The sequence below is a fragment of the Lolium rigidum genome, chromosome 3, assembly GCF_022539505.1.
Source record: "Lolium rigidum isolate FL_2022 chromosome 3, APGP_CSIRO_Lrig_0.1, whole genome shotgun sequence".
NCBI lineage: Eukaryota > Viridiplantae > Streptophyta > Magnoliopsida > Poales > Poaceae > Lolium > Lolium rigidum.
The window spans coordinates 40,314,758-40,339,718 of record NC_061510.1 but is presented as its reverse complement, the minus strand read 5'-3'; the positions used below and the strand labels follow the sequence as shown (position 1 = coordinate 40,339,718).

The 24,961-nt window shown below is 44.8% G+C and overlaps 1 protein-coding gene across 1 annotated transcript; it reads right to left on the bottom strand.

Moving 5' to 3' along the window:
* Positions 1-2,999: 2,999 nt before the first annotated feature.
* Positions 3,000-11,625, bottom strand: LOC124701485 (serine/threonine-protein kinase EDR1-like). Its single transcript, XM_047233555.1, has 13 exons — positions 11,045-11,625; positions 9,216-9,638; positions 7,580-7,683; positions 6,231-7,453; positions 5,947-5,987; positions 5,714-5,782; positions 5,501-5,601; positions 5,046-5,124; positions 4,874-4,972; positions 4,710-4,778; positions 4,554-4,603; positions 3,797-3,973; positions 3,000-3,535 (listed from the first exon to the last, which is right to left on the bottom strand). Exons 1-13 carry the CDS (start codon positions 11,465-11,467, stop codon positions 3,397-3,399), a joined length of 2,997 nt encoding a protein of 998 aa, XP_047089511.1. The 5' UTR covers positions 11,468-11,625; the 3' UTR covers positions 3,000-3,396.
* Positions 11,626-24,961: the final 13,336 nt, after the last annotated feature.

The window sequence follows — 24,961 nt, the reverse complement described above, 5'->3', positions numbered from 1 at the left end:
TGGTGTTGTTTGTTATTGTATTCGCTAGCACAATTTTAGTAGCATAAGGAAAACAATCCAACTCCCCTAGGTGATGGAATGTCTCGCGCCCTCCTCCTTGCGTGTGGTGTCATGGGCCTACCTCATCTCTTCCACAACCTGGACCTCGTGTTTCCTTCTCCCTTCTCTCTCGTTCTCTCGCTCTTCCTCTCCAAACAAAACAATGCCTCTGGACCGATCTACCGTGACACATTCTCATTCCCCTCACTCGTTGTCGTTTTCCTATGGTCCGGTAGGGTTACCACTGTCTCCCTCTAGACCTGGCGAGGCTTCCGGAAAGGGAGGTTCACCGCCACACCAACCTCCTCCACCTCCATTGACCCGACGCAGCCCCCTGCACTCTGCGACGTTCGTCCCCGATGAGTGCACTCTGGAAAGGGAGCCGATGCCGCTACGAGGCGAGAAAAGTGATGCTACAAGGGTGAGCCAACAATGTTGTGAAAGCAAGCCAACGGTGCTACCAATGATGACCACCGATGCTACCATCGGCGGGAAGCAGTGCTACAAGGAGAAGTGGTGGCAGTGGTGCCCGCCGGTGCTACATCTAGCAGGCGGCCATCGGCGGGCAGCGTTACAAGGTATTTTCGGCGTCTGTGTTGGGAGCTCGAGGTTCGGTCACGTCCATGGCCAGCCAATATACTCTCTTCTTACCATGACGTAGTGCACATATATTTGTAAAATCAAACGATATAAAGTTTGATCAGTTTATATTAAGAAAACATTCTATATCAACGGTGCAAAATATATACCATACGAAAATAAAATCTAATCAGATGGTATTGCATATGTTTACATTTTTTTTACATACTTAATCAAACTTTACATTGTTTGATTGCAATTATTTAAGCACGAAGTACTACGGCCGGTACCGACGCCGTCCCGTAGTAGAGTATATCGATCGATTTATCGTTCTTGCGAGACAAACCAATAGAGTACACGTCAAAAAGATTTCAGTCCAACTCGATCGGGGCTTTCCTGAGAAAAGAGTCCAGCTCGAAAAGGCCCAATAAAATACTACACTGCTTCATATAATGCACGCACCCGATCTGCGGTGAGGACTATCGAGTTGCCATTGCCCTCGTCGCGTCGAACCATGGCGGCGCCGGAGCCTGAGAGCAGGGAGATCCCTAGGGATATAATACAGGATATCCTGCTGAGGCTGCCGACCGAGGATGTGGTTCGGTCCAGCGGTGTCTCCAGGCTATGGCGCGACAGCTTCAGGGATCCCTCCTTCCGTTGCCTCCACGGCAAGGCCAGCCATGCCATCTGTGGCGCCCCCAAAACCTTGCTGGTTTCAGAGAAGCGCAAGCACGATTGCAACGACGAGGCCGGCGTCTTCTACGTGTCTTCGGGGAAGGCCCTTTGCCCGGTCGCCATCATCAACGGCTACGTCCTCGCCAACGTCTGCAATGGCTTCCTCTGCTTCGCGCATGGTGGCTGTGGTAGCGGCCACGAAGCGCCGGTGCTGGTGTGCAACCCTGCCACCGGTGAGACGATGAAGCTCCCCGATGCACCTCCGCTCGCCAGCAAGAAGAAAAAGCACTTCTTCGCCTTAGGGTTTAGCCCGTCCACAAATGAGTACAAATTGTTCCGCCTGTCGTCCAGTAAATCCATGCGGATGGTTGAGGTGGACGTGTACACCTTAGGCGACAGCACCGGTGAGTGGCGAAGGCTGTCGTACCGCTCAGAGTGTCGCCCTATGGAGGTCTGGGCGCCGGTGTTGATAGATGGGAAGCTATATGTGGCGACCCTTCCTTGGAAAAAGAAAGATTCGAGGGACCGTTTGATCCCCGAGAGAATAATGGTGATTGATGTCTCTAACGAGATGTGCCACACCTACTATAGTCTTCCAAGCTATCATACTTATTCCCGTGATAACCCGTTGGTGAACCCCTTTGAGCTCAAGGGTCGGTTGTGCTTTGCTGTGCATGTAACTAACATCCACGAGTACCGTTACTCTCGAACCATAAACTTTTGGGTCATGCCACCGCCACCACCAGAGGACAACGATGACTGTGATAGTTATAGGTATCTGCACTGGGATCAGCGCTACATCTTCCACATGGAAGGTTACTACTCCCCTGATTCGCCATGCGTCGCCTGGCTTGATGACAATGGCATGTTGTGCTACATGGAGGGTTCCACACTACACAAGTATGACACGAGAGGCCAAGGCTCATTGTCAGATGACGAGGATGGCGATGAGGAAGAGGATGAGAACGACGACCAGAGTGGAAGCGATGAGGACGATAACGAGAGCGAGGGCAACGAGGAGGATAGCGAGGATGATGAGGAGGAGGAGGAGGAAGAGGAGAAGGAGAACATTATTCTGCAATGGGAGCAACAAGTCGATTTGCCCATGACTCCTTCCTTATCGGGATGCCGATGGCCAAACATCCACGGAGGTTACCGTCCCACCCTGCTCCCTCCACTCACACTGCAACCCCAAGACGACGTCAATGACGGAAATAGGTACCAGCTGGAGCACGCCATGTTAAGTGCGCTGTATGGTGCCATGAGTAAACCAAACACTAGTCCGCAACCGCAACTTATGATGGATCACACAAAGTAGAAGCGGCCAAGACGATTTTGCTCCAGGAACTGCCTGCATTTAGGAACATGCATGCGTGTCCACGTCAGGTGGTGATTATCATGCATACATAGCACAACGGTTGTATCGATCGGCTTGGACCGACATGCTTGACGGTGTCCCCTGTTATTGGTTGGCTACAGACTACAGTTTCGTCTAAACTGCATGGTGGTGTATTTTATTGTACTCGCTAGCACGATTTTTAATATAAAAAAAGAGTTTCCTGCAGCATTCCAGTCCCTTAACCTGCGTCCGGTGGCTCCGCTAGTGGGCGCTGCTTGTCAGATACACATCACATCAGGATATCTTAGATTTTCTAAATTTGGATGTATCTATATGACATCCTTTTATGGAGAGGTACTACTGCTAATTTAATCAATCCACTTGTAAGCACAGTCGTCCAATAAGATCACATATTCACATGGGACGCATCTTAGTTCGACACCATGAGCTCTCACTGCATCCCAAAGGGTACGCACAGGCACAGTTGTGATGCACAACGGGAAAAGACAGACTGGATCTGTTCTGCCGACCGTTGCTTCATGGGCGACTCTGTAAATACTCTTTTTTTTAGAACGACTCTGTAAATACTTTTTTTTAGAACGACTCTGTAAATACTCTGCGGCTGCCACGGGAGCTTTGTCGCGGCAGCGCATCATGATATGTCTACCACATCTGGGGCGCTCAATCTATCTACACAACACGCCCACATTTGGGGACGCAACAAGCAACAGTTCTACGAAACTGAAAGTTCTCAATGCCTCCCGTCATGGGGTAGAGGAGTTCACCCAGATCTCTTGGGACACAGGGGGGCTCTGCGTCTCCGGGTGAGAGGGGGCTACAAGCCTTTGGACGGTCTTCAGAGCAGTTGTTAGCTGTGCGAATGAAGGGCGCAGATTCGGATCCCTGGAGATTAACAAAACCAGATGTTAGCTCCCATCTCCCATCACCCATCACCATTATTGAGTCACACCATTATTGAGTCCGTACGTTCATGACAGCAATATTGGGAGTACTTCTTTAAGACTCAATGTAAAACATAGTACTCCCTCTGTCCATTAATAGATGTATCACACAACATACAAATTTAGACAAATCTAAGACATTTATTTATGTACAGAGGTAGTAGTAGTAGTAGTAATATTTGGGAACTTAGAAAGAACTTACTTCTGCCAGCACTCCCATATAATCCTTGCAACTAGAGGGTCGATTTCCTTTGGGATGTCAAGCCTTCGGTCCTGGAAGCCAACCGCTCCCACGACCTGCATTGGGTTCATCCCACTCCATGGCATTCTAAGTGTTGCTAGTTCCCACAAGATGACGCCAAAGCTGTAAACATCGCACCTGCATTTTCAGGTAATAGTACAGTGAGGTTAATTCAAATGCCACACAAATAAAGAACAAGTACACAATGATGAATAAAACAGGCTGCTGAAGGGGAAGGTTCCACTCCTATAAAGAATTAATAAAAGGGTTTATATCCCATCCAAATTATGAGTCAAAACTTCAAGCATGAAAACTGGAAACATGTCTCTGAAGGATAGTCACATACTCACATAGTTGTTATACCAATAAAAAAAGGTGCTACATCTGTTACCCAGTACTTTTTTCACGTCAGTGGGAAATGATTGGTGCCTATGTGTGATGTCTACTCTACTTCTCTTTAAACACTAAGCGTCAGGAAAGCTTGTCCGCTGTCTTCGTATTCAATTGTAAGCTTTTCTGATGCCACTTTGTTTATGATCTTAACATATAAAGCAGGGGTTACCATCCTTGCACGGAATTAAATGAAAACTGGAAAGGAACACGACAACTCAAATGGAAGATAACTGCTTCATATGGAACAATCCAGAATGAACAGTAAATGCGACTTGTAAGGACATTATGCGAACAGTTAAAATGGGAGACATAAACAACCACTCACTTTTCATTTGATTGCTCATTACGCAAGACCTCGGGTGCCATCCACTCCGGCTGGTAGAATACAAAAAATTAATACAAAATAGAACAAGTATTAATGACGACTATAAAATAAAGAAAAGTCCCTTAATAGTACAGACTACAGGAGGTAGGTACTTACAGTTCCAGCAGTTGATTTGGATGATAAAAATGTGCTGTGCTTCAAGCGTGAAAGCCCAAAATCACAAACCTGTGGTCCATATCATTGGTGAGACAACAGACCACACACATTAATACAAATATGATGCGATCAAATTTTAATTGTTAAAATACGAAAGAACACACCTTTACAGTCCAATTATTGTCGACCAGCAAGTTTGGTGATTTAAGATCCCGGTGAACAATTGTCGGTACACTAGTGTGGAGGCAATTCATGCCTTTGGCCTTATAAGAAAACGTCTGGATAAGCAACAGCAAATAAAAAAAATGCCAAAGAAATATGAAGATTTGCACATACCACGTCAATGGCCATCTTAATCCTCCGCTTCTCATCAATTTGGCAGCCAGGACGGTGAAGGATTTTATATAAGCTCCCCCTAAGCAAGGAAATCACAATCAAATCAAGGGTGGACCATCAAACTTGAACCAGTAATATATTAGACTTGCTTAAGACTGGACATAAGTTACATGGCAGTATGACACTAGCTATGTGCCACCTCCAGTTAACCAAAATACTTTTGTTCATCAATTTTATGTGAAACCAATGGACATAAGTACTTAAAGTAGCATGTAACACCTTCAGTATCATGTCCTATTTATGTAGTAAAAGGAACTTCGCATATAGGTCTGCTTGTTACAATTTATACCATGATACTGGACCAGGATACTTCTAGGTTGCAATAACTTGAGTAAAGAAACCCACAAGATATACAAAGCGATGCCACAAAAGAGATGGATACAAAACTGGTATACCTTGGAAGATACTCAGATACAATAGATAAGTTTGGAGGGCGTGTGACAGCACCCATAAAGAGAACGATGTTTGGATGACGCAGCCGACGCATAATCCGCACCTTGTACACAAAATATATGCAATTATAAAGAGAATGAACCATATCACAGATGAAGTACAAACTAAGTGGTAAGTTCAGCTCTTAGACAAAAAAAACATATACTTTCACCTACTTCACTTCGGAATTCATCCAAAGCATCACCATAGAAATCTTGATCCAAAAATTTCTTTACAGCTACCTCCTGTAAATAAGTAGAAACTTCGCAGTGGTCACATAACCAATGAAAGATAGAAAAAAAGTGAAGATGGCCCATGATTTGGTTTCTAATCATGTTGATCTCATGCATGCAACATCGTGTAACAAGTGCCAATATCAAGATACAAATGAAGGGAAATAACTGCTTACTGTTCCATTCCAATCAGCACGGTACACCTCCCCATATGAACCTATTGAAAGGAGGAACACATTCACTCAATTATTTTCTCGTGGACTACAAAGATGCAAGTTTGAAACAAATGGCTCCTAATAGCGCAAAAAAAAATTGAAGTACAAAATTGAGCCACACTAACAATTTGACATAGTGTATGACAAGTATAAATATTTCTCCCTAGACCTAAGAGTGTCGATTGAACTTATCAGAGCAAAGGGCAAGTAAGGAAATCATCAAAACTTGGTTACGAAAAAAATACCTAAGCCAATCCTTTCACCAATCACAAGATCTTCCCAAGGAATTTCACATTCAGAAACATCATCAAACACACAATCAAGCCTGTGTGATCTGGCAGAGGATGGTGAAACAGATTCCAGATTTCTTGATGGGACTGATGTGTCCATGAATCTGTCGAGTGGAGACTTCTTTGGATCAGGAAGCAAGTTTTTATGGTCTTGTTTTCCATCGTAGTTCGCCTCACGTTCTTTAGCTTGATTCTGAACTGAGTTGGTTGGAACCCTTTGTTCTGCAGGATTACCCCATTTGTGTCTTTCAAATGGTGGTTGATTTTCCAGAATAGAATCTGTAGGACCTTTATTCAAATCACCACGCATCACCTTTTCAGCAGCCTTCCCACTCTCAGCTACAGAAGGCATCTTCATGACAGTAGAACCGGCCATAAAACAGTGATTATTATGAGCTGATATAGGATGTGATGCATCATTACGCGCTCCAATATTAAGATCAGTACTATTTGCAGCTAAACGTGGCATCTGTGATGATGATACGACATTATCACCAATATTTCTACGTGCAAATGAGTCCTGAACATAGTTGTACTGCTTGTTGTTAGAGACATCGTTGTAAGGAGACCAATTTTTCATAACCAATCTTTGTTGTGGTTTTCCCGTGCTAGGGACCACATTCTCTCTACGCCTTTGTAACTCGTCGTTTCTATTATCTGGCCCTTTGAAAGGTACTGAAGCTTTCTTTGCCTCAATACGCCCAAAAGGATTAAGCTCAGCAAATAGGTTTTCAGACTCAGAATTTTGGTGACCTGGATTTTTTGTATTCCCAGCCCCAGGATATTCAATTGTCTGCTGCGACGATGTACCAGCAGAAGTTGACGGCTCATCTGATTGCCCACGGGAAACTAATGTCCAAGAATCATCAAAAACACTTGCAGCAGCAACAGATGGCATGCCACTAGAAGAGGTTTGTGAAGGTGCTCTGGCTGCTTCTTTCTCATATCCAGATTGACTGGCTGATATCCAATCACCGTTGTCAAACAAAGGCAGTTGATCACCTTTATGTTCAAGTGGCAATGCATTAGCAACCAGATCAGAACCAATGGTACTTGATGGCCCAGCCATTTGATTCTGGCCAAGTTTACGGTTAGGATTTAACGAATTGCCCTTCCAACTTAAGACATCTGCTGGAATAAGAGTCCCGGGAGCAGCCATCAGATCTACCAAAAACTCCCTGCAGTTTGCAACACAAAATCTACTTAGCAAACATGATGAAGCAGATGAACAATGAACTTGGATTGTGTTTCCTTGAGAAATTGCTATGTCGTGAATAAATTACAATGCTTAATCTTGTCAATACCTTTCTTTGTCGACCTTTATTATGTTAACAGCATCATCCTCATCACCAGTATAATTACTCCCTTTGACAAGTTTGCACGGAATGCCAACGCTATCAGCAAGAATCTGCACAAAGAAGTACATGAACTATAAGAATGATCTAGGTATGTTAGTGCAAATGAACAGATCTAGTGCTATGTTCAATATATTTGGGGTTTTCTGCATTTACTCTTGACTCTTGAGCATTGTCCTATTGCTGTCAGTTCATTTTTATACAGATGTAAGAAAATCAATCAATTAGTAATGAATACAATATTTAACGCATCTCTCTACTGTCTGATAGGATCGTGTAGAAACATGTGAAAGCACATCATAAACTACTCAAATGGCAAAGTTCATTAGTAATTTGATATGCTTACAAAGAGCATGATAACGTCTATCAGTACTGACACACCGTAACAAGGTACATAGATGTTTTTTTCATAAGATATAAGGTAGGTGAGCGAATGGCATGTATTCAAACAGCTAATGGGGTATTTTAAGTAAGAGGGTGATTTTTCCCTTCTATAGATGAAGAAAATGCTAACTAATTTTTCAAAGCAAGATGTCCTTATTAGACGCAGAAGAATTTGTTTAGATCATCCTGGGAAACAGACTTATACTGATGTAATACAGAATCCACACTAGTAATAACCAATTGTCAAACTTTCCAAACGGTAGTCCTAGCGTTTACCACTATGCTAATCTCTTTGACGTTTCCTCTCCTGCCCACTATGCTGCCACAGCCACATGTTGGGTCCAGAGGCACGGAGGCACCTCTATCCATGTGAGGCCAGTGTTGGTGTCAATATACAAAATTGTTTTCATTTTCACAAGATATAAGGAAGGTGAACAAATGGCATGTAGTATTACTCATACAATGAAGGGAGTATTTTTAAGTAAGAGAGTGATTCTTCTCTTCTGTAGATACGAAAACCCTAACTACTTTTTCAAAGCAAGATGTCCTTATTAGACGTGGAACAGTTTTTTTAGATCATCCTAGGGAATAGATTTATACCGATGTTTTATAGACCCCATACAGGTAATAACCAATTGTTGAACTTATCCAAACCGTAGCCCTAGCAGTTATCACATAATCTCTTTGACGTTTTTTCTCCTGCCCACTATGTTGCCACAGCCACATATTGGGCCCAGGCACGGAGGTACCTCTATCCAAGTGAGGCCAGTGTTGGTTTTACGCGGTGTAATGCTGGATGCAAACACCATCTGGGGTCTACACAATTTATTGGGTGCCCAGTTCAAATTTCACAATGATAAATAGATGGAGATGGAGCGATTATATTCTTCAAATTTAATTCCATTTAAAAAATGTACAGTAGATTCAAAGTTCACTTTGTTGGTGATGCGTCCATTTGACATTAGGTTCTACTGTTCAGATTAGGGTGACTATAGGTATGGGCTTAATATACCAATCCAAGCCATGGACTAGGAGCTTTCCTATCTCTAAGTTAAAGATTGATAAAACGGCCCTTTCAAAATGTCTGCAAGGTACAACAAAGACTGGGCAAAAGATATTCTACCTTTCTGAGGAGACAGCAGGTGCACTACACACGCACGTCGACATAGAGAGGGGGGGGGAGGGAGGAAAGGAGGCTGACCTTGAAAAGAAGGGCACGGTGGCGAGACAGCCCTATGTTTATGCAGCCAATCGGCAGCAAGCTAGTATGAAGTGAGGTTCTCAGCTGAGTACTCGTCTCCAACCACCTTGCAAGCATGGCATTTGCATCTTTCACAGGTCCACCCAGATTATCCGTGACAAGATCAGCTATTCTTTGCACTAGGAGTGCAATATTTGCAACAGGAAAGTCCAGCAAGATGCACTGCGCCACTTGCTCCATCTCTTGCAAGGCACCATCAATTGTACGGTTGATTACAATGACTTCAAAGCCCAGGTCCCCTATGCCTGTTTGAAGATCTTCTAGTGATGGCATTTTCCCCTGCCTAGAGGATTCCATAGAGGGGCCAAATATGTCGTAGAAACCATCAATAACTTTCTCATGATAATCGAGAAAATTGTAGTCCTGGAAGTCAGAATGGAGCACGGTCATAAAAATGAGGACAAGAGAATTTGAGCTTAACTGACAAATCAAGGAGGAAAAAACAAGGCACTACATCTAGGAAACATTAGTAAATAGCACATATCAGTTAAGTATATGAATGTCATAGACACAACATGTAGTAAAATTAGCTAGATAGATCACCAGCAAATATGTTACAAATATACATATGGAAGAAATGAATAGCACATGTTTGGTGAAGGCTGAATATGTCAGTTGAATTGTGGTGAGGAAAAGCACCAATAACTGCCATCTCTCTATAAATAGGAATTACCAGCAAATAGCATCTTGCTTAATAAATATCCTACTGGTGTCAAGTCGACATAAAAAAAAATAGCTTGATGTGACCGAGCAAGTCTGTTGTTCCTATCAGAACCGCCTCTAGCCTGGATCATTCCCATTGAATTCGTAAAGCTTTCTACTTATGAAGATACATGCAGCTGCTAACTGGTAGCACCTCTCTTCTCGGATGTGATTATCCGCTGTGGACCAAAGTGATGCTTGCAAGCAATCCAGACACACACTATCCAAAACCATTGACCTACGTTAAATGTGATAGTGATATGAATAGGTTGTCCGAAACGACTGATATGAATAGGTTACTTATTGCACCCTAATCGGATGCAGCAACTTAAGGAGCAGACCAATGGCAGTTCACCACGTGGCACTCCGTTGCGCACACGCGGGAACATACGAGTGATACAAATTTTGTACTATTTAAATAGATTTAGCAGTATTATCGATAGAAATGGTAATAAATGGCGAAGATGAACTAGCTAGCAGTGCCAACGGAACATTACTCTGCGGTAGCCGGTTCTGAAAACTGGCGTCAGCAACTAGAACCTAATAATAGTAGTTAGTAAAGCTTGCAAGCAGTCCAGACACACGCAAGCACTCTACCGTATCGACCAAATTTGAAGGACCCTAGTATTGCGCGGCACGCAACAGCGCGATCCAGTCCGAAGTTGCCGCGTGTCCACCTGACTCCATGGCAGCTGCCACCGCACCATTGCTTCAAATATCTGACGGCTGGCAACTCGTCGCGCCAGGAGACAAAACTCTGAGGCGCGCTCGATATGAATTCCCAATTTTAATGCAACACTCATATGGACAGGTTAGTTATTCAGCTATGGATAGAGGAACTAAGCAGTGGTATGGATAGAAATGGCAAGCAAATTGCGAGGATGAACGAGCTGGCAGCACCAACGGGACATTGCTCTAGGTTGGGTGCGTGGGTTCTGAAAACTGGCGTCAGCAAGTGAAACCTAATAGAGAGTACTGTAATACAGTCTGAGTAGCCACACGGAACAGTACAACAGCAGTTGAGCATATGTATAATCCGGGCCTAAATTGCGCGGAGAGGGGCTCACCCAGTATCGGCGCGAGAGCGACTCGGCGGTGTGGGCGTCGTCCCGTCCGGCGGCGCGGAAGCGGTGGTCCCCGGCGGCGAGGCTCATGAGCTTGGCGTCCCTGATCTGGTCCCCGTCCCGGTCCCCCAGGAGGTCGCTGTTGGAGGCGGAGAGCGCCATGGCCAGCTGCATCTGGAACTCCTCCTCCGAGTACATGTAGTCGTCCCCGCCCCCAGCCGCCGCCGTCGGAGTCGTCGCCGCCGCGGCGGCGGTAGGGGACGGGGCGGAGGCCGCCGAGGTGGACAGCGACGGCGCCGTGCCCGACGGGGAGGTCGCCGGCGAAGTGGACGGCGGCTGCTGCGTAGAGGATGAAGAGGATGAGGAAGCGGCGGGGTCGTTGGAGCGGTGCTGCCACTTGATCTTGCTCTTGAAGAGGTTCTTCATCTCCGCGGCTCAAACCCTAGATTCTGCCCCGGCTAGGGCTCGGCTCCCCGGGATTTTAATCTTCTGCTGGCTGTGCTGATGATCGGTGAAGAAAGTCTCCGTGTCGAGGAGGAAGCGGGGAAAGCGGAAATGGGGCGGACAAGTGTTCTCTTTCCCGAGAGGGGGAGACCGCAAAAACGCGGGGCGTTGGGGTTGGGGGCTGGGAGTTGGGGGTTATTTACCGAAGGAAGCCACTGGGGTTAGCAGGACGATGGTGTGCGAGTGAAGTTCACGCGGGATGAGACGTGGCGTGGGACCGTCACCACGGAGGGATTTAGACGCAGGTGATCGTGGCTGTTGGGCCCGGTATCACTCTCACGGCGTCGCGTAGAGGGGAAAGGATGATGTACAAGTGCAATGCGCCGGCGCCGTGTTGGGCACCCCGGCATGTTCCATGGTCGCTTCATCATGGAAGCCTCCGGCGAATTCCAAGGTCATTGATCGTTCGCGTAAAACATGAATAAGACATCTTCACCGGCCATCCTAAATGTTCTCAACACGATTACTAGCCTCGGGCATCGGCAAGCATGGCCACACAGAATTCGCTCGGTGGGTGTCACACACAAAAGGAAAAAGTCCAAAAGGAACCTTGAATTTGTAGATAGATCGAACCCTGAACTATGAATCCCGAAAATTGGCACTCCAAACTTTGCAATCCCGGTCTATTTCAGACCCTAGAGTTGTTTGGCAGACCGGGAAATCGAGGATCCCGACAAGGATTAGAGCCTACCCTCACCGACAATAGGGGCCCACATGTCTTGTTCATAAAAAAATCCAATCGTTCCCCTATAGGGTACCTTTCTCGGTTGGGCCACCATGGCCATGGCGATGGTCGCTGCGTGGCTGGCACACGGCTAGGGTACCTTGACCTGCTACAGGTGCGAGCCATAGACGGGGGCCACTGGAGGCGACGGGAGGCCATCTTGCGCCGTCAGGGAGCCCAGGAAGAGCGAGCGGGGAGGATCCCTCCTCTCACGGCGGCGACGTGGCAAGGAGACGAGGCAACTGGCTCCTTAAAACGGCGGGTTGGGCCGACACACAACTGCCGCAGGCTGCGACTAGTGGTGCCGGCGACGATGCGTTCCAGCTTGCTGGTGTCGGATACAGATGAGTTGAAGACGGTGGCGACGCACGACTTGGTCACTCACGGGATTGCCGTGCTTGAGCGAGTGGTACCAGGGGTGGGACTCGGCCTCAAGATGACACTCCGGTGGTTAGCTCGCGACGGTGTCGCTTCCCCCTGCGGCAATTGCTCACCGGAGTAGCAACAACGGCGGAGCTTGGAACCACTAGCAGCGAGCTGTTCTAGCGTGCCAATGAAGCATTGTTCTCCTCCCAATGAAGTCCTGCTACCCTCACGGTGATTCTTCCGATGAGGGCATCCACTACGTCACCGGCAGTTCTCGGCGCGGTCATTTCCATGGGATCGTCTGGCATGACCGGTTCCACGCGAGACGGTGAGGGAAAAGCAAGAGGAAAAGAAAATGTGATGCTTAAAAAAAGAAAAGACCCCTTAGTTTGACTTGCCACGTCATCAAATTTTAAGGTTTGACTTGCCACATCACCGAATCCCAGTTAAAACAGAGCCAAGGTCTAAAATAAACTGGGATTACAAAGTTCAGATGCCAATTTCCGGGATTCATAGTTCAGGCTTCGATTTATCTTTCATCTACAAATTCAAGGTTTGTTTTGGACTTTTTCCCACACAAAATCGTCAATTCTATTTACCTCCAAATCCACTCTCTTGTCCGCCATTTCCCTCTGATTCTCTCGCCCACCGCTCCTCTTTCCGCCCAACCCACTTCGTCGTCCACCGCTATACCTGGGCAGGTGTTGGGCCGGGCCGGGCCTCGGGCCAGGCCAAGGAAAGCCCGACACTGAAAATAGGGCCCAAGCCCAGCCCGGCCCGACCAAAAATCCATCAAGCCCGTCGGGCCATCGGGCAGCGGGCCGGGCCGTAGTGTTAAACTGTGTTTTCGGGCTACCTAAGCCCGGTCCGGCTGTCGAGCCAACATTTCTTGGCCTAGGCCCGAGTTTTTCGGGCCGGGCCTCGGGACGGGCTGCCCATGGCCAGGCATGTCCACCGCTATCACACAACTTCGCCTTTCCCGAGATGCCTCTGAAGTAGCCGTCTCAGAACGTTAAGTTTAGGAAGCCATGCAAGAACCACATGATGGTGAAGCCGGCATATTGGGCGCATGCACGATAGGAGACGGATTGCCACTTCCAGAAGACGAAGGCGCTTCACCGAAGTGGCCGACAAATTGCATCCAAGTCCAAAAGATGGAGATGGAAGCGGCGGCAATGGACCATCAAAGTTTCTTGAAAGCCAATGCCATGGGATAGTCCGGCAATCCAAGGAAGCGCCACCCCGGTTCTTCGTGGAGCAGCCCGCTATCCTTGTCGGCCTACTATCATAGGAGGGGCATCGAGCTAGACCTCAACCAGGCCCACTCCAACTCGCCGACGATGCGCAGGGCACCGCTCTTGTTTGTCGATGACACCGGCGCCCACTCCTCCACTCGACATCTTGAGTAGATCTCTCCATGGATGCAATGCGATCGCCGAACTTGGATTGGGTGTGTCGGTGGCTGGACTATGGGCCTTTTTGGGTGTGGCAACATTTTGATGGATTTTAAACTATGTTAACAATTAAATGGCCAGATTGTGGGTCTTTGCACGTTTTTTTATCTGAACCACTTGCATGGTTTAATTTGAATAATGTGGTCAATCTAAATTTGTTTGAATCGTGTGGGAAGCACTATATCAGCAGCCTATAAACCTTGATGTTATGATGAATCATGCATGTAGTTAAAAAAATCAAGATTTGTTTGAGAAAAAATACCATTTGAACTGACCTATTGGGGAGGTCGTTGTCAACTATACCTGAGCATTTCTGATACGTCCAATTTGCATCACTATTTTATATCATAACTTGCTGTTATTCATTGATATATTTCATATTTGGAGATGATACTTATGTTATTTCATCTATTTTGCATGTTTCATGATTATTGGAGGATCGCGCACCGGAGCCGTGATTCTGTCTGGAAAAAGCACCGTCGAATGCAATATTTCGGAAGATCAACAATTGACGGGAATTACACGAAAAATCCTATTTTTCCGGATGACGAAGGGAGCCGAAGGGGGAGAAGAGGGGACCCGAGGTGGGCCCACCCCATAGGCCGGCGCGGCCCAAGGCCCGGCCGTGCCGCCTCGTGAGGAGGGGGCCCACAGCCCCTCTCGCCTCATTTTCTTCGCGTACTCCTTCGTCCCGAAAACCTAAGCTCCGCAGGTACGTCGCGAAGAGTCACAACCGCCTCGCGGGGCGGAGAACACCAGTAGAGAAAAGAGCTCTCCGGCGAGCTGAGATCCGCCGGGGAAATTCCCTCCCGGAGGGGGAAATCGACGCCATCGTCACCGTCATCGAGCTGGACATCATCTCCATCACCATCACCATCATCTTCATCATCATCGCCGCCGTCTCCACCGCTGCACCTCGTCACCGCTGTAACAATTTGGGTTTGATCTTGATTGTTTGATAGGGGAAACTCTCCCGGTGTTGATTTCTACCTGTTATTGATGCTATTGAGTGAAACCGTTGAACCAAGGTTTATGTTCAGATTGTTATTCATTATCATATCACTTCTGATCATGTTCCATATGATGTCTCGTGAGTAGTTCGTTTAGTTCTTGAGGACATGGGTGAAGTCTAAATGTTAGTAGTGAAGTATGGTTGAGTAATATTCAATGTTATGATATTTAAGTTGTGGTGTTATTCTTCTAGTGGTGTCGTGTGAACGTCGACTACACGACACTTCACCGTATGGGCCTAGGGGAATGCATCTTGTACTCGTTTGCCAATTGCGGGGTTGCCGGAGTGACAGAAACCTGAGCCCCCGTTGGTATATCGATGCAGGAGGGATCGCAGGATCTCGCAGTTTAATGTCGTGGTTAGATTTATCTTAATTACTTTCTTGTAATTGCGGATGCTTGCAAGGGGTATAATCACAAGTATGTATTAGTCCTAGGAAGGGCGGTACATTAGCATAGGTTCACCCACACAACACTTATCAAAACAATGAAGATTAATTAGCCGTATGTAGCGAAAGCACTAGACTAAAATCCCGTGTGTCCTCGAGAACGTTTGGTCATTATAGGTAAACAAACCGGCTTGTCCTTTGTGCTAAAAAGGATTAGGCCACTCGCTGCAATTGTTACTCTCGCACTTTATTTACTCGTACTTTATTCTTCTGTCACATCAAAACCCCCTGAATACTTGTCTGTGAGCATTTACAGTGAATCCTTCATCGAAACTGCTTATCAACACCTTCTGCTCCTCGTTGGGATCGACATTCTTACTTATCGAAGATACTACGATACACCCCCTATACTTGTGGGTCATCAAGACTATTTTCCGGCGCCGTTGCCGGGGAGTGAAGCGCTATTGGTAAGTGGAATTGGTAAGGGAAATTTCTACTGTTTGTGCTGATTTTATTTCTGCCTGCTGCTATAACTCATTATGGAGAGATCTTCTCTTGAGTGTTTATTTGGGAAATCTACTACTACTGCAAAGGTAGTGGATGAGTGATACGTCTCCGACGTATCGATAATTTCTTATGTTCCATGCCATATTATTGATGATACCTACATGTTTTATGCACACTTTATGTCATATTCGTGCATTTTCTGGAACTAACCTATTAACAAGATGCCGAAGTGCCGTTCTTGTTTTCACGCTGTTTTTGGTTTCGTAAATCCTAGTAACGAAATATTCTCGGAATTGGACGAAATCAAGTCCCGTGGTCCTATTTTGCCACGAACCTTCCAGAAGACCGAAGAGCATACGAAGTGGGGCCACGAGGTGGCCAGACCACAAGGCGGCGCGGCCAGAGGGGGGCCCGCGCCGCCCTGTGGTGTGGGCCCCTCGTCAGCCCTCCGAGGCTGCCCTTCCGCCTATTTAAAGCCTCCGTCGCGAAAACCCTATTACGAAGAACGAAACCCACAGAAACCTTCCAGAGCCGCCGCCATCGCGAAGCCAAGATCTGGGGACAGGAGTCTCTGTTCCGCACGCCGCCGAACGGGGAAGTGCCCCGGAAGGCTTCTCCATCGACACCGCTGCCATCTCCACCGCCATCTTCATCACCGCTGCTGCTCCCATGAGGAGGGAGTAGTTCTCCATCGAGGCTCGGGGCTGTACCGGTAGCTATGTGGTTCATCTCTCTCCTATGTGCTTCAATACAATAATTTCATGAGCTGCCTTACATGATTGAGATTCATATGATGATGCTTGTAATCTAGATGTCGTTATGCTAGTCAAGTGAGTTTTACTTATGTGATCTCCGGAGACTCCTTGTCCCACGTGTGTAAAGGTGACGAGTGTGTGCACCGTGTTGGTCTCTTAGGCTATATTTCACAGTAATACTTATTCACTGTTATGAATGGCATAGTGAAGTGCTTATTTATATCTCTTTATGATTGCAATGTGTTTGTATCACAATTTATCTATGTGCTACTCTAGCAATGTTATTAAAGTAGTTTTATTCCTCCTACACGGTGTAATGGTGACGAGTGTGTGCATCCGTGTTAGTACTTGGCGTATGCTATGATTATGATCTCTTGTAGATTATGAAGTTAACTATTGCTATGATGGTATTAATGTGATCTATTCCTCCTACATAGTGTGAAGGTGACAGTGTGCATACTATGTTAGTACTTGGTTTAGTCTTATTGATCTTTCATGCACTCTAAGTTTATTTAAATATGAACATTGAATTGTGGAGCTTGTTAACTCCGGCATTGAGGGTTCGTGTAATCCTACGCAATGTGTTCATCATCCAACAAGAGTGTAGAGTATGCATTTATCTATTCTGTTATGTGATCAAAGGTGAGAGTGTCCACTAGTGAAAGTCTATTCCCTAGGCCTTGTTCCTAAATACGCTATTGCTTGTTTACTTGTTTCATTGCGTTACTATCGCTGCGTTACTACTCGCTGCGTTACTACTCGCTCATACTTATTCATACCACCTCGTATTTCACTATCTCTTCGTCGAACTAGTGCACCTATTAGGTGTGTTGGGGACACAAGAGACTTCTTGATTTGTGGTTGCGGGGTTGCATGAGAGGGATATCTTTGACCTCTTCCTCCCCGAGATCGATAAACCTTGGGTGATCCACTTAAGGGAAACTTGCTGCCTGTTCTACAAACCTCTGCTCTTGGAGGCCCAACACTGTCTACAAGAATAGAAGCTCCCGTAGACATCAAGCACTTTTCACGGCGCCATTGCTCGGGAGGAAAGGTAAAAAGGCACTCATACTCCGGTTCCAGTGTAACAGTACTTTTCTCGGCGCCATTGTGTTTGTGCTCGAAGCTATTTCCTTTAGATCCCGCAATTGCATCTTTTTGTTTCTTGTTTACACTAGTTTGGCATAATGGACAACAATGAGCTTCTTATTCTATTTCCTGATTTAAAACATGGATTGTTTGATGCGAAAATTAAAAAACCTATGGAATCTTATTTGCATGCTGGTAGTAATATTAGTATGAACGCTTTGAACACCATTGTTGATAATAATGTAGAAAGTTCTAAGCTTGGGGAAGCTGGTTTTCATGATCTTTTTAGTCCCCCAAGCATTGAGGAGAGAATTTTCTTTGATGATACTTTGCCTCCCATTTATGATGATTATAATGATAGTGGTCTTTTGGTGCCACCTACTATGGAGAGTAAATTTTGTTGTGATAATACTATGCCTCCTACACTTGATGAGAATAATAATGATAGCTACTTTGTTGAATTTGCTCCCGCTATTACTACTAAAATTGATTATGCCTATGTGGAGAGTAATAATTTTGTGCATGAGACTCATGATAAGAATGCTTTATGTGATAGTTATATTGTTGAGTTTGCTCATGTTGCTACTGAAAGTTATTATGAGAGAGGAAAATATGGTTGTGGAAATTTTCATGTTACTAAAATGCCTCTCTATGTGCTGAAATTTTTGAAGCTACACTTGTTTTATCTTCCTATGTTTGTTACTTTGCTCTTCATGAACTTGTTTATTTACAAGATTCCTATGCATAGGAAGCATGTTAGACTTAAATTTGTTTTGAATTTGGCTCTTGATGCTCTCTTTTGCTTCAAATACTATTTCTTGTGAGTGCATCATTAAAACTGCTGAGCCCATCTTAATGGCTATAAAGAAAGAACTTCTTGGGAGATAACCCATGTGTTATTTTGCTACAGTACTTTGTTTTATATTTGTGTCTTGGAAGTTGTTTACTACTGTAGCAACCTCTCCTTATCTTAGTTTTGAGTTTTGTTGTGCCAAGTAAAGTCTTTGATAGTAAAGTAAGTACTAGATTTGGATTACTGCGCAGTTCCAGCATTTCTTTGCTGTCACGAATCTGGGTCTACCTCCCTGTAGGTAGCTCAGAAAATTAAGCCAATTTACGTGCATGATCCTCAGATATGTACGCAGCTTTCATTCAATTTGGGCATTTTCATTTGAGCAAGTCTGGTGCCCTAATAAAATCCATCTTTACGGACTGTTCTGTTTTGACAGATTCTGCCTTTTATTTCGCATTGCCTCTTTTGCTATGTTGGATGAATTTCTTTGATCCATTAATGTCCCAGTAGATTTATGGAATGTCCAGAAGTGTTAAGAATGATTGTGTCACCTCTGAACATGTTAATTTTTATTGTGCACTAACCCTCTAATGAGTTGTTTCGAGTTTGGTGTGGAGGAAGTTTTCAAGGGTCAAGAGAGGAGGATGATATATTATGATCAAGAAGAGTGAAAGCTCTAAGCTTGGGGATGCCCCGGTGGTTCACCCCTGCATATTTCAAGAAGACTCAAGCGTCTAAGCTTGGGGATGCCCAAGGCATCCCCTTCTTCATCAACAACATTATCAGGTTCCTCCCCTGAAACTATATTTTTATTCCGTCACATCTTATGCACTTTGCTTGGAGCGTCGGTTTGCTTTTGTTTTTGTTTTTGTTTGAATAAATGCTTGTGTGGGAGAGAGATACGCTCCGCTGGTTCGTATGAACACATGTGTTCTTAGCTTTTAATGTTCATGGCGAAGATTGAAACTGCTTCGTTCATTTTTATATGGTTGGAAACGGAAAATGCTACATGTAGTAATTGGTAGAATGTCTTGAATAATTTGATACTTGGCAATTGTTGTGCTCATGGTTAAGCTCTTGCATCATATACTTTGCACCCATTAATGAAGAAATACATAGAGCTTGCTAAAATTTGGTTTGCATATTTGGTTTCTCTTGAGTCTAGATAATATCTAGTATTGAGTTTTGAACAACAAGGAAGACGGTGTAGAGTCTTATAATGTTTACAATGTGTCTTTTATGTGAGTCTTGCTGCACCGGTTCATCCTTGTGTTTGTTTCAAATAACCTTGCTAGCCTAAACCTTGTATCGAGAGGGAATACTTCTCATGCATCCAAAATACTTGAGCCAACCACTATGCCATTTGTGTCCACCATACCTACCTACTACATGGTATTTATCCGCCATTCCAAAGTAAATTGCTTGAGTGCTACCTTTAAAATTCCATCATTCACCTTTGCAATATATAGCTCATGGGACAAATAGCTTAAAAACTATTGTGGTATTGAATATGTACTTATGCACTTTATCTCTTATTAAGTTGCTTGTTGTGCGATAACCATGTTTCGGGGACGCCATCAACTATTCTTTGTTGAATATCATGTGAGTTGCTATGCATGTCCGTCTTGTCCGAAGTAAGAGAGATCTACCACCTTAATGGTTGGAGCATGCATATTGTTAGAGAAGAACATTGGGCCGCTAACTAAAGCCATGAATCATGGTGGAAGTTTCGAGTTTTGGACATACATCCTCAATCTCATATGAGAATAATAATTGTTGTCACATGCTTATGCATTTAAGAGGAGTCCATTATCTGTTGTCCATGTTGTCCCGGTATGGATGTCTAAGTTGAGAATAATCAAAAGCGAGAAATCCAAAATGCGAGCTTTCTCCTTAGACCTTTGTACAAGGCGGCATGGAGGTACCCCATTGTGACACTTGGTTAAAACATGTGCATTGCAAAGATCCGGTAGTCCAAGCTAATTAGGAAAAGGTGCGGGCACTATTAGTATACTATGCATGAGACTTGCAACTTGTAAGATATAATTTACATAACTCATATGCTTTATTACTACCGTTGACAAAATTGTTTCATTTTCAAAATAAAAGCTCTAGCACAAATATAGCAATCGATGCTTTCCTCTTTGAAGGACCATTCTCTTTACTTTTATGTTGAGTCAGTTCACCTATCTCTCTCCACCTCAAGAAGCAAACACTTGTGTGAACTGTGCATTGATTCCTACATACTTGCATATTGCACTTGTTATATTACTTTACATTGACAATTATCCATGAGATATACATGTTATAAGTTGAAAGCAACCGCTGAAACTTAATCTTCCTTTGTGTTGCTTCAATACCTTTACTTTGATTTATTGCTTTATGAGTTAACTCTTATGCAAGACTTATTGATGCTTGTCTTGAAGTACTATTCATGAAAAGTCTTTGCTTTATGATTCACTAGTTGTCTCATGTCATTACCATTGTTTTGATCGCTGCATCCACTACATATGCTTACAAATAGTATGATCAAGGTTATGATGGCATGTCACTTCAGAAATTATCTTTGTTATCGTTTTACCTGCTCGGGACGAGCAGAACTAAGCTTGGGGATGCTTGATACGTCTCCGACGTATCGATAATTTCTTATGTTCCATGCCATATTATTGATGATACCTACATGTTTTATGCACACTTTATGTCATATTCGTGCATTTTCCGGAACTAACCTATTAACAAGATGCCGAAGTGCCAGTTGTTGTTTTCTGCTGTTTTTGGTTTCAGAAATCCTAGTAACGAAATATTCTCGGAATTGGACGAAATCAAGTCCCAGGGTCCTATTTTGCCACGAACCTTCCAGAAGACCGAAGAGCATACGAAGTGGGCCACGAGGTGGCCAGACAACAAGGCGGCGCGGCCAGAGGGGGGCCCGCGCCGCCCTGTGGTGTGGGCCCCTCGTCAGCCCTCCGAGGCTGCCCTTCCGCCTATTTAAAGCCTCCGTCGCGAAAACCCTATTACGAAGAACGAAACCCACAGAAACCTTCCAGAGCCGCCGCCATCGCGAAGCCAAGATCTGGGGGACAGGAGTCTCTGTTCCGGCACGCCGCCGGAACGGGGAAGTGCCCCGGAAGGCTTCTCCATCGACACCGCTGCCATCTCCACCGCCATCTTCATCACCGCTGCTGCTCCCATGAGGAGGGAGTAGTTCTCCATCGAGGCTCGGGGCTGTACCGGTAGCTATGTGGTTCATCTCTCTCCTATGTGCTTCAATACAATAATCTCATGAGCTGCCTTACATGATTGAGATTCATATGATGATGCTTGTAATCTAGATGTCGTTATGCTAGTCAAGTGAGTTTTACTTATGTGATCTCCGGAGACTCCTTGTCCCACGTGTGTAAAGGTGACAAGTGTGTGCACCGTGTGGGTCTCTTAGGCTATATTTCACGTAATACTTATTCACCGTTATGAATGGCATAGTGAAGTGCTTATTTATATCTCTTTATGATTGCAATGTGTTTGTATCACAATTTATCTATGTGCTACTCTAGCAATGTTATTAAAGTAGTTTTATTCCTCCTACACGGTGTAATGGTGACAGTGTGTGCATCCGTGTTAGTACTTGGCGTATGCTATGATTATGAACTCTTGTAGATTATGAAGTTAACTATTGCTATGATGGTATTAATGTGATCTATTCCTCCTACATAGTGTGAAGGTGACAGTGTGCATACTATGTTAGTACTTGTTTTAGTCTTATTGATCTTTCATGCACTCTAAGGTTATTTAAATATGAACATTGAATTGTGGAGCTTGTTAACTCCGGCATTGAGGGTTCGTGTAATCCTACGCAATGTGTTCATCATCCAACAAGAGTGTAGAGTTGATACGTCTCCGACGTATCGATAATTTCTTATGTTCTATGCCATATTATTGATGATACCTACATGTTTTATGCACAGTTTATGTCATATTCGTGCATTTTCTGGAACTAACCTATTAACAAGATGCCGAAGTGCCGGTTCTCGTTTTCTCGCTGTTTTTGGTTTCGAAATCCTAGTAACGAAATATTCTCGGAATTGGACGAAACGAAGACCCGGGGCCCTATTTTTCCGCGGAGCTTCCGAAGACCGAAGAACACACGAAGTGGGGCCACGAGGTGGCCGAGACTATAGGGCGGCGCGGCCCAAGCCCCGGCCGCGCCGACCTATAGTGTGGGCCCCTCGTTAGCCCCCGACTCGCCCTTCCGCCTACTTAAAGCCTCCGTCGCGAAACCCCGAGGCGAAAAACCACGATACGGAAAACCTTACCGAGACGCCGTCGCCGCCGATCCCATCTCGGGGATTCGGAGATCTCCTCCGGCACCTCCGTCGGAGAGGGGATTCATCTCCCGGAGGACTCTACACCGCCATGGTCGCCTCCGGAGTGATGAGTGAGTAGTTCACCCCCGGACTATGGGTCCATAGCAGTAGCTAGATGGTTGTCTTCTCCTCATTGTGCTTCATTGTTGGATCTTGTGAGCTGCCTAACATGATCAAGATCATCTATCCGTAATTCTATATGTTGTGTTTGTCGGGATCCGATGGATAGAGAATACCATGTCATGTTAATTATCAAGTTATTATACATGTGTTGTTTATGATCTTGCATGCTCTCCGTTTCTAGTAGAGGCTCTGGCCAAGTTTTTACTTTTAACTCCAAGAGGGAGTACTTATGCTCGATAGTGGGTTCATGCCTGCATTGACACCTGGGACGAGTGATGAAAGTTCTAAGGTTGTGTTGTGCTTGTTGCCACTAGGGATAAAACATTGGCGCTATGTCCGAGGATGTAGTTGTTGATTACATTACGCACCATACTTAATGCAATTGTCCGTTGTTTAGCAACTTAATACCGGAGGGGTTCGGATGATAACCTCGAAGGTGGACTTTTTAGGCATAGATGCAGTTGGATGGCGGTCTATGTACTTTGTCGTAATGCCCAATTAAATCTCACTATACTTATCATGTCATGTATGTGCATTGTTATGCCCTCTCTATTTGTCAATTGCCCGACCGTAATTTGTTCACCCAACATGCTTTTATCTTATGGGAGAGACACCTCTAGTGAACTGTGGACCCCGGTCCATTCTTTTAATACTTGAAATACAAATCTGTCGCAATACTTGTTTTACTCGTTTTCTCTCGCAAACAATCATCTTCCACACAATATGGTTAATCCTTTGTTACAGCAAGCCGGTGAGATTGACAACCTCACCGTTTCGTTGGGGCAAAGTACTTTGGTTGTGTTGTGCAGGTTCCACGTTGGCGCCGGAATCTCCGGTGTTGCGCCGCACTACATCCCGCCGCCATCAACCTTCAACGTGCTTCTTGGCTCCTCCCGGTTCGATAAACCTTGGTTTCTTTCTCGAGGGAAAACTTGCTCGCCGTGCGCATCATACCTTCCTCTTGGGGTTGCCCAACGAACGTGTGAAATACACGCCATCAAGCTCTTTTTCCGGCGCCGTTGCTCGGGAGATCAAGACACGCTGCAAGGGGAGTCTCCACTTCTCAATCTCTTTACTTTGTTTTTGTCTTGCTTTATTTTATTTACTACTTTGTTTGCTGCATTATATCAAAACACAAAAAAATTAGTTGCTAGATTTACTTTATTTGCTATCTTGTTTGCTATATCAAAAACACAAAAAAATTAGTTTACTTGCATTTACTTTATCTAGTTTGCTTTATTTACTACCGCTAAAATGAGTAATCCCGAAGTTGAAGTTCGTTCATTTAAGCAACAAGGGGAGAATGTTTAAAAGATGCTTGGTATAGAATTAGTGATGCCCATAATAGGTGCACTAAGAAACACTCCACTACTATTCTACTCGGGAATTTTTATGTTGGTATCTCTAGCTGGAATAGATATGTTCTTGATTGTCTCGCGGGAGGTAACTTCCTAGGTGCTCCCGCTTTAGAAGCTAGCTGCATTATTGAGAGTTTATTTGGAACACCACCTGTTAATGAAACTAAAATTGAAACCTCCCTTGAGGATGTTATGAAAAAATTGGAAACAATAGAGAAAATTTTTCCGAGTGTTGAAACTAAGTTGGAGATATTACTCGATAAAACTGATGAACTTGATAAATCCTTAGGAGGAATTGATGAAAGAATTAGTGTCCTAGGAACTTGTGTTGACCATGATAATCAAATTAATAGGATTGGCGAACTTGAAAAAGCTATGGGAACTTTGGGTTCAACCTTTTCATCTTTACGAGCTTAGAGAGAAAACTTATGTGGGAAAGGAGCAAAAGTTTATGTATGTCTCTAAAGTGCCTAAACCAAAGAAATA